At 37.9% G+C, this 15,313-nt stretch overlaps 1 protein-coding gene and 1 long non-coding RNA gene across 7 annotated transcripts in view; both read right to left on the reverse strand.

Annotated features, from left to right (window-relative positions):
• Nucleotides 1-890: 890 nt before the first annotated feature.
• LOC103479228 (disks large-associated protein 1-like) overlaps nt 891-15,313 on the reverse strand; it is a 118,020-nt gene continuing 103,597 nt past the window's right edge. For 5 of the 6 annotated variants that reach the window (XM_017310106.1, XM_017310104.1, XM_017310107.1 and 2 more), the window contains 3 exons: nt 12,329-12,420; nt 11,613-11,765; nt 891-1,872 (listed from right to left, as the gene is read on the reverse strand). In XM_017310106.1, the coding sequence (XP_017165595.1) occupies nt 1,645-1,872; nt 11,613-11,765; nt 12,329-12,420 (473 nt within the window). In that variant the 3' untranslated portion in view covers nt 891-1,644. Of the gene's footprint in view, nt 1,873-2,450; nt 2,657-11,612; nt 11,766-12,328; nt 12,421-15,313 lie in introns of all 6 variants that reach the window. The other variant, XR_001777506.1, reaches the window with a different exon arrangement.
• LOC108167106 (uncharacterized) lies at nt 9,605-10,593 on the reverse strand. Its single transcript, XR_001777507.1, has 3 exons — nt 10,561-10,593; nt 10,057-10,156; nt 9,605-9,928 (listed from the first exon to the last, which is right to left on the reverse strand). It is a non-coding gene; the product is annotated as an uncharacterized LOC108167106 (long non-coding RNA).

Genomic DNA, 15,313 nt, shown 5'->3' on the forward strand with positions numbered 1-15,313 from the left:
AACTGAGCATTCACAGTTTGAATCTGCACAGCTCTGTGCTATGCTAGCTGCAGCACAGCACAAATCAAGGGGGAGGAAGGATGAGCAGCACCACATGAGATTGTGATTGACAGCACTAAAACTCTCCTGCCTCTGACTGGTTGTTTCCAGCACTGAGAGAAAGCAGAAGAAATAGATTCTTCACAGATTACCTCTCATACAACATAATGACAGTTAAAAAAAATTGTGAAAAAAAATATTTATGTAAAAGTTACATACTGCAGCTATAATTTCACTCAGGAGAGAACAGGTCAGGAGGGAAGTAGTGAAAGGTACAAGGGACATGTTAAATATATGAATATGTTGGTAATTTTATTCCTTAATTCATTAAATGCTAGTTGAATGGAGGCAAACAGTAGTCTGTAGCCAAGCTAATTATGCTAAATGGTTGATCATCTCACACAGTCTAACCACCTCTCTTGGAGAAAAACGGGGTTATAAATTAATACTCTTGCCTTTTTTCTCTCTCTCCTTCTCTCTATGTTGTTTTAGAAAACCTGATTTTCTAACTTTTCTTAGCATCATAGTAACTGCCACAGTCGCCGCTGCATTCAGCTGCAGCTTCTACTGACTGTAGCTGCATACGTCACCGTGAAGCTCCAAGCAGGAACGAACCATTTCATGCAGATCCAGGGAGTTCAGTGCAAAAACGGATGTGTGTTTTTTGGTCTGGGAGGGGCAACATTGAACTTTTTTACTGCTAAAAACAAGTTTTGAAAATACAATATGATTAATTTTATATTTGACAGGACCCCAATTTTTATTTTTATTTTTATGTCTATGAACAAAATATAAATAATTAAATTGTGGAGGGCCCCCTGCTGGTCAGGACCCCTAGAATCGTCATCACTTTTCACCCCTTTACCGCGCCGCTGGTTGCAGGACACCGGCCCTCCAGGACCAGGATTGCCCACCCCTGCTCTAGATCCTAGAGTGCCATATGAATAGAACTTTTAAGATAACAACTGGGTGCTTAAATATTATTTTTCCAAACATGTCAAACAGTTTTTATTTAAATACTGCCACATTACAATGTTAAACCATTGAACTAGGTGTTTCACAACATGAGTTGCAGAAGCTTGTCACTTATTTTCAGTGGGGTTAAGGAAGGTTATGCACTTCTTACTAACAGCAGGTTGCAGCCAATCATGTCAGCAGTTTGGAATGTGAGATCAGACGAGGAAGTGTTCCATCAATGTTATCCAGCATGTAAAGAATAACAGGTGATTTGATTTAGACCATGCCTGTACTGAATTTTCAAATAGAAGTTTTGGAAATAGAAATGAACTTATAGAAGTTTATACCTACTGTAAACTTCTAAAAGATTGTTATAAAAAAAGATCCTTTTTATTACAATTCACACAACAGAGAAATTGCTCGTTAAAAAATGGACCTGTACAACTTCTGTTGCTACTTCAACACACACATAACTGATGAGATCAAAACTGAGGATGGAAAAATTACAGAAAAAAATCGATAACTAAAATATTCACATTAATTTGTCCCACTGTAACTTGGTGTGGACAATCTTACATGTTTTGTTTGATGTCGGGTGTGTGTACCTGGGTACTTTTTGTCAACTATAATATGTCCATGTTAATGTCTTCATAACCTTGTCTGAGCTTCAGGAATGTAAATCTCAATGCTGTCAGCGCTCTCTGTTGCTGAGTTCTGGCGTACAGACGCCGCTCTCTTGGCAGCCATCAGCCTCTTTCTCGCCTCCTGCCGCTGCTTCTCTGAGCTCTCCAGTGAACGGTCTCTGGCAAGTGGTGGGTGGTGGTGAGGGACCACCTTGTGTGGTTTTTTTGGCACAGGAGGTGGAAGTCGCCTCTCCTGGTAAAGGAAATCAGAAGTGGGTAAGAAAGTAAGGAAGTGGGGATTTCTGGATAATTACATATATCAAGTTGTAATGCTGTTTTATTTTTTGTGTATGTCTGACTGTAAATAATTATAAACATCAGCTCTCCGGATTCCTTTTTACAACTGAGTGATTGCTGACCTTTAACCTCGTCTATCAGTTCCTTGCTGTTTTGATCTCAAATAAACTTTTTAAACATTTATTTTCAAGCTCACTAAGACAATAGCTAGAAGGAACCACTTTCTGACAAAACAAAACGCTATTCTTACATTTACATATTCCTTTATGTTATGAACTAATAACACTTGATCAAAAATAATAAAATACAGTGTTTGGAACAATTAAAATGTTTATTTTCTTTAACTGTAACATCCATTTTTTAAAACCAAAATCTCTAAAACATTTTTAGTTTTTGTCCTGAAGTGAATTTTAATGCTGATGTCACTGTTAGCTATGTTTTAAGTACATTTTCTGCTTTTTATTTTGACGTGTTTTGAAATGCTGTACTTTACACTGAAGATATCTTAAAAGTATAAAACTATCAGTGACATACTCATCTGTTCATTTATCTTGCCATTTGCAGAAGCAAGACACAAAACATAAAGCCACATATGAAAGATGGCTGCAGGTGGCAGAAGGAAGCATGAAGAGGTGGATGGAAAGACAGACATGATGGATCCATGGAGGCCCAGATTGGTCAAGGCCCTGTGGTGTTGGTGGTTATGCTGATTGATGTGTGGCTGTTTGCAAGCGCCTTCACTGTTAACATACAAAAGAAGGAAAACAAGTAAGAAGCAGACAGCAATGAGAGCAAATGATATGTCAGAGAAGACAGTGCTTAGAAAAAACAAAAAGATAAACTTATACAGCAGATATACTAAGTAAAGAATATCTGTGCATTGCATGGACACAAAACAATGCATGAGTCTAATTATCTGATATTCCTATAATAAAATATCAAAACATCCACCATGTGAATTTTGTTAGTCTGTCTGACAAAGTGATGCACACTGATTTATATACTTGGTTACTCAAAAGCATTATATCCATGGAACAAAGAAAACTTATATGTAGCAGGTTTGTAAAGTTTGCAGTATGCAAATGTCACATGTAACTAGGACAATTTTTCCATTTTGTTAGATTTAGTTTTATTTATTTTATTTAAAGATTTAATTAAAAATAAAAATCCTCCTTTCCTAAATTCAGTACAACTAAACCAAGCGAGAACAACACTGCTCTTGTGCGGTTTTAAAGTCACGTGACAGCTGCACGTCAGCATCCTAGATTGACAGCTGCTGCTCATATGGCTGATGAACGGCCCCCTAGGTAGGAGACGCTGTCAGACGCTGATATGCAGGTAGGCTTCTGGTCCGTCTCCAAAGCAGTTATCAAATGTCCACTGTGCATCCTTCAATCATGTGCCTTTTAACTTGCAGACATGTGAATGTTCAGCTAGTGATGGACAAATGAAGCCTCATGACGCAATGAAGCTTTCCAGCCCTTTGCTTTGCAAAAAGGTTCATTACTCGATGCTTCATTCATGACTCACTAGTGACATCTGCTGGTGAAACTGTAACAGCCTGGTCACTCAGTTGGATCATACTTCCAAAAATTACTAAATGCAATGTTGTCACAAAGTTTTTTTTATCAAACTCATATTTAGTAACAGGAGAATCAATGAAACCATATTTAATTGACATATGTTTTAATTATTAAAATGATTTGTAGCCAATCTAATCCTGGTATATGTTGAACGTCAGTGGTTGTGTTATGTTTTCTTTTATGCAAGACTGATTTGACAATAAAGACATTTGATGTTTTAGTGTCTTGGGAGTGCAGTGCATGTTGGGGCGTTCACTTTTTCTTGAATTTATAATTGGCTCTGATCCCTTATATTTGGCTAGATGTTGAATTTTAGTTCTGCAAAAGGATTAAATCTGTTTCTGCTGTGAAAGACTGATATATATTTGCTAATCATACTACAAATAGTGGAACTTTGCAGAAGGTGAGAAATTGGGAGGTGGAGGGATAATTATTGTTATCTAAGAAGAATTTTATTGTGAGCAATCATCTGAAAGTATTCCCAGATGTCAGAGATTTTCCTCTTACTGGCTCCATTTCAGACAATTAAGTTTACTTCTGTAGCACATTTCAGCAACAATGCAGTTCATAAAATCACAAAAACATAAAGTCATAAAAAAAACATAATCTACAATTGAGAAAGCAGTAACAGACATTACATTTTGATGAGTGTCATCATCAATACACATCAAATATGTTGGTCAATATTCATTTTATTTTGGCCATTGAAGACAAATATCCTCCTCTGATGCGAGACCAAAAAGACAACAACCCATGATGCAGCACGGCTCATCGCGCTTTTATTTTGAAAACCGACAAATGAAGCAATCACGTGACCCATGCAATGCGAGGCCTCGTTTACTGCCAGTCACGTGGTTTTCAGCAAGATGACACAAGCCTCGAAGCGGGGCTTCATCGGACACGCCCCCTTCTTACTCGGTACAAGCATCGAAGCCTGGATTCAGATGGTCCATCACTATGTTCAGCCAAAAGTTGTAGCAATCACAGTTTGTCAAGTGGGAACTGGTGAGTGTTGTGTTCGGGAGCTAGCATGCTAGCACTAGCCTCCCTAGCCTGTTTGACCTTGGTCATATACTGCTCTAAGTAAGTTTTATCATTTAGATTAAACATTCAAACTGAAACTATTTACCTTTATCAAACACTATTGCTGTGTAAAGAGAAATTGAATTTGCATAAGTTTAATTATTATGTAAACTAATTTCATTGTAAGAAAATACATGTACATGTGGAACTGATTATTTAGACATTTTTAAACAGACCAAGTTTGTTGCAGATTCCCATTCAAGCAGTCTGCTTCAGAATCTAGGATAAATCCTGGATTGTCTGGTATCATGACGACCAGACTGGCGAGCTAACCAGTCAGCGGATCACGGAAATACCACACCCCATCAACTTACTGTCATCGGGAAACTTCTTCCGAATTGGTTGGAGACATTCAGCCATAAAATCTTCACTCTGGACTGACCCACTCCAGAAATAACTGGATTATTTTTTTGTTCCTTTCATCACCAGCAAGAAACTGCTGAATTTCTTGGACTAAGGAACTATTCTGGACTTTATGAACTGTTTGAGAAACCTGTATATATTCAATTCACTAGTTTTGCACTATCTGGTTGTCTCTGTGTTTTTACAATTTGCCACTTCCTCCAGTAGACGAACCTAGTTTAAGAATTATTCTGATTGGATCTAATTTGGATTATTTTCTCAATTATCCAAATGTTCCTAGATGTAATGTAGGTTACACACAGAAATGACATTTACAGCTGCTGAAGACAGAAGTTTCATTACGTAGGGTTGAAGGAAAGTCGACATCCTGAAAAAGGGCTGGACATCAGATTGAGGTCCCCTCAACAGACTAAATTTAAACCTCATAAAACAACTCAGGGGTCATTGAGCAAGGGGCCCAGAACATACTGGACAGGTCATCTGTCTCTCACAGGGGAACACAGCAACACAATTCAGTCTCTTGCTAAGGCTAATTAACCTTCTACTGTTTTTGGATAGTGGGAAAAAATCTAGAGAACCCACATATAATAATAATCTTTATTTTAAAAGGAACTGTACATATCAATCACAAATGTCACAATTTGACACATTGTAAAAGGTTTATAGCATACGCTAATTCATCTCCTGTCCCCTGATGCGAATTAGCTTCTGTTATAAGCTCATATACATGATGACAACATGCTAACTCCATCCAGCCAAACCCCCAAACCTGGACTTTAACTCAGGACACCGTGGCTGTCAGACGACAGTACTAACAAAAGTGACACCTGGCAGATCAGAGAAAACACTGAATTTAGGAGGGCATAAATTTAACAATGAGGGTTTTATATGTCATGCTTGAAGAGAGCCCCCTTGTGATCTAAAGAAAGATGCAAACAATGAAATGCAGTCATAAGACTGCTTCAAAGGTAAGATGGCTGCCGTGTGTCCTTATGCAAAGGGGTGCTTCAGGCACACACAGAAAATATGTATCTTTATGATAAATTGTTTCAGCACAGTCACTGTGTGGTTATGCAGGAGTTTTCTAACTTTGTTTCCTGTCCTTTGTGTGGGTAGGTATAACTGACGTTCTCTTTGATTTACCTGAGAATTTTCTGAAAAAGGAACATTCCCAACTTCATTTTACACTGAGATAGAAGCTTAGATAATTGAAATAAGTAATGGAATGAGAGCATTTATTTTAGCTTAGCCACATTCAAGTACAACTGATGTGAGCAAAATAAACTGGCAAGAATTAAACATGTTCATTAACTAGCTTGCACATACAACAAAATGATAAAATTGCTAATTGGAGTCTCATGTTATAATCCATTTTTTTTTTTTTTTTTCATTTGAAAAACAATTTAAAGAAAGAACAATTGTTCATCTTAAACTATGGTCTTAATTCAGAATACTTAGGTGTTGAACTCAGCAACATACTCAGCACTTGCTGATTTGCAAGCACTGCTGCCAACATTTAACAGTTTAAGTTGTTTTAAAAGCCCTCATTGTGGGACTCTGTTAGAGTCCCAGTCAAACCAGCAATTCCCATTTTTCCAGCACAAGAATTTCCTTCTTTTTCTGCAAACTCACTAGAGTGAAGCTTCTTTTTTGGTCAGTTCAAAAACTCAAAGCTATCTAAAACAGTTTCACCAGAAAGTCTATAACAAAAGCGACTTAACCCTTCTAGACTGGACAATGAGGCGCCAACACCTCTAAATTTGCAGTATCATAATTCCGCCACACGAAGCGCTATCTGAAAAATTCCAACGGTTTCTGAAAGGGCAGACGTTGCACTTTCCAGCAAGTATCGGGTTAATACAGAAACTTCGCAGCTGCAGAGAGCGTAATTAATCGGGGGGCACTCGTTTAATAGACGGTATATTGCAAAAATAACTTGCTGGATATTGTCCGGTTGTTATGGATACATGGGTAAGTATATCATCTCACAGGACATTTAAAGAACTACTTACAATTAAAATAAGGAAGATTTATTTAGGCAGACGCTCGAAAATCCGGCGCAACAGGGTTAAGAGTAAATTAGCAAGTTTGACCAGAAAAGTCAGCTGTTGGCCCACAGTAGAACAGCTGACGTGCAGTCATGTCATTGCGGGAGCTGTGTGAAGCTGACACCCCACCCACATAATGCGACCTTTATCTGATCTTCTCATGGCAGTGTTATCAGCACAAGTCGGATTCTTTTTCGAATGTGACCCATATCCGATTCAAATGCGACCTAACATTCAGGTCGCATTCATCCGAACTGAACTTCACTGATTCTCAACAAATCTCACTATTCTGCATCTTGAAAAAGAAAAACAACAACTATGGCGGACTATATGAGGATTAAGTTGTTATATGCTGCTCCGGTTGGACAACAACTTAAAATATGTAAGCTAAGCTCCACCGTTAGCCTCCATGGACCTTACCACAGGGTCCGCCTTTCATTGGCCAATGCCCATTTTACGTCACAGCGCAGCTGTCACGTGGGTTACCGGCTCACAAACTCATGCTAATGTACATTGTGGACTAGCAGACCGACAGAAAGTTTTTGCGTCAGGACTCGAAAAAAATTGGTTCTCCACCATCAGTGGGGATATCTGTACAGGTGATGTCAGGTATCCTGATCGTGTTTGTGGAACTRAAATTCAYAGATTTCCAAAATCTGAAACGGAAAGCCTTGCTTGGATCAAAGCTTGTGCACGACTGCATTTGCAGCTCAACTGTCGTAGGATCAATAAGAAAAAAGTGTCTGCTGGCGTATTATTTCTTTGCTTTCTTTGTGTTTAGTGAATGAAAAAAATAAAGTCAATAATAAACACACCCATTATGAAAACCTTTTAGCCAAGTACAGCGTAATGGCAGTACCGATACAACTTCTACATCCTGTCTGTTACAGTCTTACGTTAACTGAACAGATCAATATGCAATGTGTACCGTATCTGACATACATTAAAGATTTTATACACCTGAAAAGGCTTTTTACTAAACTGTAATCGTGTTAGCCACGCTAGCACCGAGTACCGTGTATAAGACCCAGGCACATTCGAACCCTCTAAACCATGAATGCCCGACTTACAAGAACAACCTTGTAAGAACAATAGCCATCAGTGATCTTGTCCACAGCTATATTTATGCTGAGGGTGTGAGAATCTGCTGTTTGTCTCATCGACCGGTAGCATTTAGCTGCAACTCGCACAATGTTGGAGGCATCGCGTGGCTATAACACCTTAAGGTCGTCCAAAAAAGATGACATGAACTTGTTGGTTCCCTTGTCCATTGTCGCGGTTGATATTTTGTGAAAATCCGGCAGAAATGCTACACTAATCGACTCAGAAATATTCTGCAGAGAACGAAAAATGCCATGTTTAGACATTGGAGCTAAACTGTTAATGTGAGACATGAAGTCACGTGGGACTTTCGAGGGGTGTTTCTGGGCGGAGCTTGGTAAGGTCCATGTTTACTTCCGCAAACACTGAGCACTTCTTCTTTTTACGGTGGTTGGTAGAACACTGAGAACGCTGACGCTATTGCACCCTCTACTGCACATGCGGGAAACTTTCAGGTCGTTTGCCACTGCAGAACGCATACAGGTCGCATTTACTGGCAGTGTGAACGGCCCCGGCAAAAAAAATCAAAATTGCCAAAAAATCGGAATTGGGTCACTTCAGGCTGCACCCCAAGACACATCAAGCAGAGCTCCTGTTGCTGCAGTGTATGTTGTGGTTTGTTGTTGTCATATATGTGGATTACAACAGTAATCATGGCAGAGACTAAACACACTCACAAAATTCTGACCCATCACACAACAGTTTCACAGGCACAGGGATTCAGAAAGTTTGTCAGCGGTGTTGTGATAAAAAAAGGCGGACATCAATATGTTGAGAAGAAAATGACACTATTTTTGTTATGCAATTGCAACAGTGAGAACTTATTTTGGTATGTCGGCACAATGATGCTGGGTCCTATAATCAATGCTACTCAGCAGTGTGGACTACATACTGTATGTTCAAACACACTTCCTAACCCTAATCCTTTTCAATTTTCTAAGGGGTGTACCGATTTATCAGCCGGCCAATTTATCGGTGCACCCCTACAAAAATCCAGGAGGCCCAGATTAACTCTGTCAGATTTGATTTCAACACTTTTAAAGAGTCTATATGGGTCCACACCAGAAAGTGTTAATTTAACTCTTTTTGGAGAATTAGTACCTTAACTCTTATAAAGTGTCAAATATCAAATCTGCTGGAGTTAATCATTTAACACTAACACTAATTCAGTGTTAGATCTTAATATTAACTCTCACAGAGTACTTCTTTAACTTCTTAATAGTTATTTGTAATTAATATTAAATAGGTACTTTATTATTTTGAACTTTTAAAAATTATTTAGAAAATAAACATTTAATAAAGATCCAATGATTTTCTCAAATGCATTTATTTCAAAACGTGCACCATAATTACAAAACATATTACAAGGTGGAATAATGTGCATGTTTCACATGTCACTTTCATTCACATGTTGCTTATTAAAAGGTCTGACATATCAGCTTATCAGCTGTGCAATACAAAATGCAATGTGCTTAATACATTTTTCTTCAATACCATATGCATGAAATTGTTCCACAAGGTGGAGAAAGTAAAGCCTGTATCAATGCATGCAGTTCATGTAATATGATAGAGTACATTTTCTAACAGGTAGATGACTGGATATTACAGTACATAACAGACCAACCTGATADTCAGATCCATCATTTCTTATCCAGTTTCTGTTTCTGTTGATAAGAGACAGTTCCTCTCTGACTCCACCAGAGAGATGTCCACTCTCTAACAGATTGTCTTCAGRTTGTTGTTCTGTTCGTAACGTTTGGCTGGAGACACCAACATGCTCCTCTACTGCATCASACAGTCTTCAGTCTCTGAGTAGGACAGTCAGTGTTGGTCTCTGGATCATAGCAAACAGAAACATAACAATGAGGAATGGAACGAAGGAATACATTTTACTACAACATAACAACAAGCCTCAATTACAGAATTACAGAAATGTGGGGTTTCAGAGATATTAACACTTACATAATCATTTTTGGAGCTTGAATCTTCGAAGAATCCATGGAGGGATCAGGAGGGRGAGGTTAGGCTGACGACTGGAGATTCATCCTCAACCAAACTGGTTCTAATATATACAAAAAGACAATAAAAGGATTAAAACATGCTGCAAAACGTATATAAGGAGATACAACACAAAATAATGCTCTCAACGTGGAAAAGCCTTTTACATTTTTTCAAAGACAAAAAAATCGATCAGAAAGGTTAATAAATCTGACCGATATGCATGTAAACGTTCAACATCATAAAAAAACATACTGCAGATTATTACGGACCTGTTCAAGTTAGCCAATAATTTGATTAAATGTTCACCGGCTTGATATTTTTCAACACTTATACTCCGCTAACATTCGGCATGCTAAGCTAAAAATGCTAACACCGAGCCGTGTGGCGAACGTGACGTCTATCATACAGGTTGAGCTCAACTCCAAATAATAGTTATAAACCATCTCAGAAAAAAAAATGACTTACCAAGTGCAGTAAATAACTCAGACATGTGGAAAGTAAATAGTCCTGAAATGACTTGGCTTCTGTCGCTTCGCTTCGGTGGGAATCTGTGATTCTGGGCGGAGTCAGTGAATTAACTCCTTCAGTGTTAGAGCCGCTGGTGGAGTTCAGAGTTATTGATTCTATTTTAACACCTCTAGATTTGATATGGAAACACTTTGTTTTAACACTGGATTTTAACTACTAATAATATACACCCCAGAGTTACATAAACAGAAAGTGACTCTATAAGTGTAAAATTAAATCTGCTTTTGCACAAAGTCTACTAACACCAAAACATTTAACACTTTTGAATTTGCTGTGTAGTTTAAACTGATTTAAAGAACTAAAAGGCAAATATCCACCAGTTGAAATAAACTGGAATGCAAAGCAAATCTCTCAAAAATAGCACTAATGACAATGCATCCAGTAAATTAGGCAAGCAAAATATTAGCATCACATACATTCAGCATTGTCTTTGCACCTGATATCTTCTTTATGCTACAGTATTACACAAGGAGACCTAAAGCATTTGGTCCACACCTAAAAGTCTACAATCAAAAGTTATATCTTATGCTTTCATAACTTGTCACTAAGTTAGGTCAAGATAATAGAAGAAATTTCTAAACCTGATATTAATGTCATTTTAACAGAGACATACAGCCAGACAAGTACTATGTTGAAACATCAAGGTTAAATCACAGTTTCTCTCTCTTTCTTTAGACATGTTTGCATTTAAAGATGTGTCAATAACTATGGGTCTTAATGAAGCCTGGCATTTCTAAAAATTCAGGATCAATAGAAAAAAACTAACAAAGATAAAAATATTTATTTCAACTGGAAAAGCATCCAATTTTCACCATAATAAATGTTTGAATAAAAGGAAATGTGTTATTCTAGTGTAGATTACATTTGTGAATAGGTGAATAACCTTAACACTTTGTGATATTCAATTTAAAATATCATGTTCATGAAAATGCCTATAGAATAATAGAGCAAAACAACAAAGGAATGCATATCCTTAGGAATGAGAGTACCTTTCTATCGGGAGGGTCCAGCGGTCTCCAGTTGTTGGCCCTGAGCTGGTGAAGCTCATCAAACTTGAGGCTGATGTTCTCAATAGACAGCTGAAGCATATCCCAAAAGCCAGCCAGGTCTGAGGCCACAGGACGAGGATGGATGCTGAGGTTCTGTAATGGTGCAAAAAGCAAAATAAAAAAGCAGAAAAAAAAATTAACCAAACTAATCTAAGGGAAATGCTTATTAATTTTTAATTGGCTCGAAGTGCAAGCATGGTCGAACTGAGAAGTATATCACATTATTGGTTATACTTGTTATTTTTGTATTTCAAGCATGGACAACCCAAATGATAATTGCAAAAGGCTATATATAATGTAAAAGAACAAAATTATAAGAGTAACTTACAACTGGAATCTTTTTTTGAAAAGTAGATTAAATTAAAATAAGGAGACTTAATTGAACTGAACCCCATTATACACACAAAACTAGCAGTGATATTTCCATGAGACTATTAATAATTTTATTAGCTGTTATTAGCTTATTACATAACAATCAAAGATAAAAGTTACAACATCAATTGCATAATCAATATCTAAATAACTGTACACAAAAGCTACAACTGAATACATTTTCTGCAAAGAAAAGTTGGAATTCAGAGCATTTGTAAAGAATCCAGTAGGCCTGAAGATTCAAGTTTTACAGTAAAATTATTGATAATGATTTTTGCACTCACCAGGTTCTCTTCACATAACTCCCTGAACTGCTGAAATTTCTGGGAGATCAGAAGCTGAGCACTTCCAACAGCAGTTCTCATCTTTTCCAGGACTGAGAACACAAACACAAGTTATGGTAAAATAAACAGTAGGATAAACATAAGGCTTGAATGTGTTTTTACCTTTGAAAATGATACAAAACTTGATAGAAAAAGTTTATACACCTTGCTTGAAATGCCAGTTTTTTGAAGTAAAACACATATTATCCAAGTCAAAAACGATACCTTGTGATACCTTCCTGCAGGAGGGCGTTGGCTGAGATAATGCTGCCATCAACTAATTGTCCTCCCTCTTCTGTTGTTAACTTTTTACTTTTCTAAACATCAAAATTAATCCTACATCAGTTCATCTGTTTCTTTATCCTATTCGGTCTTCTCAAACTCCCAAAGACCCCCACAGACTGCAAATAGCTGAAATTATTCTCTTTTGACTATTTTGGACATTGACTTAATGGACAAATAAGTCAAATTTTAGCAAATAATTTGGGGTTAGTTTCCACAGAAAAATCTATGAATCTACGATTATTTAAGCACCATTAGGTGGGGGACGGGGATCTAATGCATAGAGAGGACAGACACTAGCAAGTAATGCTGGTGGATGCCGTCTGACTCCCACCAAGCAAGACTGAATTCTGCAATTTCATCCAAAGATGTTTCACCAGAGCATTATTTTAGGGTTTATTAGTTTGTTTTCTGGTTGAATTGCACAGGATGCGTATCACAGTCAAGGTGGAAAAAGCTTTAAAATTATTTGTAAGTGTTTTACATTGCAAAATTTATTGGAGGGCTGTGTAGACTTTTTGTCTATTGCCCATAAACAGTACATGCATTGTTGCATTTTTTCCACTCATCAACAAGATTGTCATGTTCCACTAAATGTTTCATTAATCCACTAACGGTCCACTATTATAGTTTCTTGAACAAGCTAGGATAGGTCTGTGGACTATGCAAAACATGTTTATTACATTTACTACACAAAATTATTCTCAGATATTGAGATTTCACCCACCAGTTTTGTTGGTTTTGAGCTCATTAAGGAATGTGCTGTTTTAGCGCTAAGTCACGCTTATACAAATGAGCTGCTGCTGGCCTCGGTGTAGTGTATCCTTACTTCTGGAGGATGGAGTTTATGCAGCCTTTAAAACTGCCACAAATACAATTTGAAGCTATGTCACGATTTGCAAACAAATGTTTGAAAACACAATCTAAACTGGACAAAGGCTATAAATTCTTCACTGAACGATACCCGTTTGACTATGAAGGAATGTGTTTTTGCTGTTAGCTAGCTAACATTATGTGACCTGTTTTGGAAATAGAACGTTGTTAGCCTCTAATCTTGATTGGATTCTTATAGTATAGGATGGGGTTGCCACCCATAATGTAAAATACAGAATCATTTGTTATATGGCAGTTTATTTCCAGGCTGCCACCCACTACCCCTAGACTTCATTTTAATGAATGCCTCTGAAGGGCTTAAAATGGTTTCTGGAGTCGTGTCCCCCCAGTTTCTTGTTGTGGTCATCTGAGCCGGGCCATAACTATACATATATATGCAGACATAGACAAATGTATGGTATGAGGGTCTGTGGTGCGGTGGGCACCTCATACCATGAGATTCGAATGACTTAGGTTGTCCCTTATTTTGCTTTCTGAAAGGTGGCAACTCAAGTAAAGGATAGAAATTATTTTTGCAACCACACTGTTGTTGTTGACTACAAAATTTTGAGTAAGATAGAAATCAGTAATGTTAGTGAAATGTTTCCCTAAACACTGTATTGGAACAGTCTCGATTGCAGTTGAGGGAGAGGCGTGAGTGAGACGACAATGTCACAGGTCAATTCAGAAGATGAAGGAAGTTGATTACCTTCTCAGATGAATATGTATCAAATGTTATAATTAGAGTGTTAAGTTTTTTTCTACTTTGTTTTGCTGCAGCTTCAGACTTGGCAGTAAAAAACAACATAACATAGGAATAAAAAATTTTATGTCCCTATTAACAGGTTACACTTGATTCTGCTGTAGTGTGGTGGAACTGAAGTGCATGTCATGTTCTTTCTCAGTTGAGAAAACTCTGTGTTATCACATGGTGGGACTTCTGTTTCAAACGCTGCAGATCTGGCAACGGCCAACGACAAAGGTCAGAAATTTATATATTTTTAAACTTTGTGATCTTAGACCAGGGTGTCAAACTCCAGTCCTCAAGGGCCACTGTCCTGCAGTTTTTAGATATGCCGCAGGTACAAAGCACTGGAATGAAATGGCTTAATCATCATTCATCAGCCATCCTGATGCACCACACCTGTGTACTGGATGGGTCCAGTCTATCCTTCAGGACCCACCATATCCTACGATTCATTGAGGGTCCAAATTAGGTGTTTGGGAAAAGCAGCAATGGTGGTGAAGAGCAGCAAATTATTTTTCCTCCAAGTGACACATTAAATTTTGCAATGTTTTTAGGTGAGAATGTAGCTATGTAAATCTCAGATATCTGCTTGGTTTATCACTACGCCACCTAACTGTAATATTGCTCTGACAGTATTTTCGGAGATTTCTGCTCCCGCTGCATTAACAACCAGCTCCCCTCGCCAGCTGTCAGCTGGCCGGGCGATCCAGATAGTTTTGGTTTACATGGAGAGAACGCCTGACTCCTGGCACATTGTTTTCAAACTTCCAATAGATTTCTCCAATGAGTGTAAGTTAAATGGTGACATTGTTCAGTCAGGTAATGTCTAGCAGCATAAAGTTTGTTTATCCAAAGTATTTAATTTATTTCTTAACAAATCAGTTTGACTGATTATAGTGAAGCATCTATCCATCCATTTTCTTCCGCTTATCCGGGGTCGGGTCGCGGGGGCAGCAGCTTCAGAAGGGAGGCCCAGACTTCCCTCTTCCCAGCCACTTCTTCTAGCTCCTCCGGGGGAATCCCAAGGCGTTCCCAGGCCAGCC

Source organism: Poecilia reticulata, linkage group LG17, assembly GCF_000633615.1.
Source record: "Poecilia reticulata strain Guanapo linkage group LG17, Guppy_female_1.0+MT, whole genome shotgun sequence".
In the NCBI taxonomy this organism is placed as follows: domain Eukaryota; kingdom Metazoa; phylum Chordata; class Actinopteri; order Cyprinodontiformes; family Poeciliidae; genus Poecilia; species Poecilia reticulata.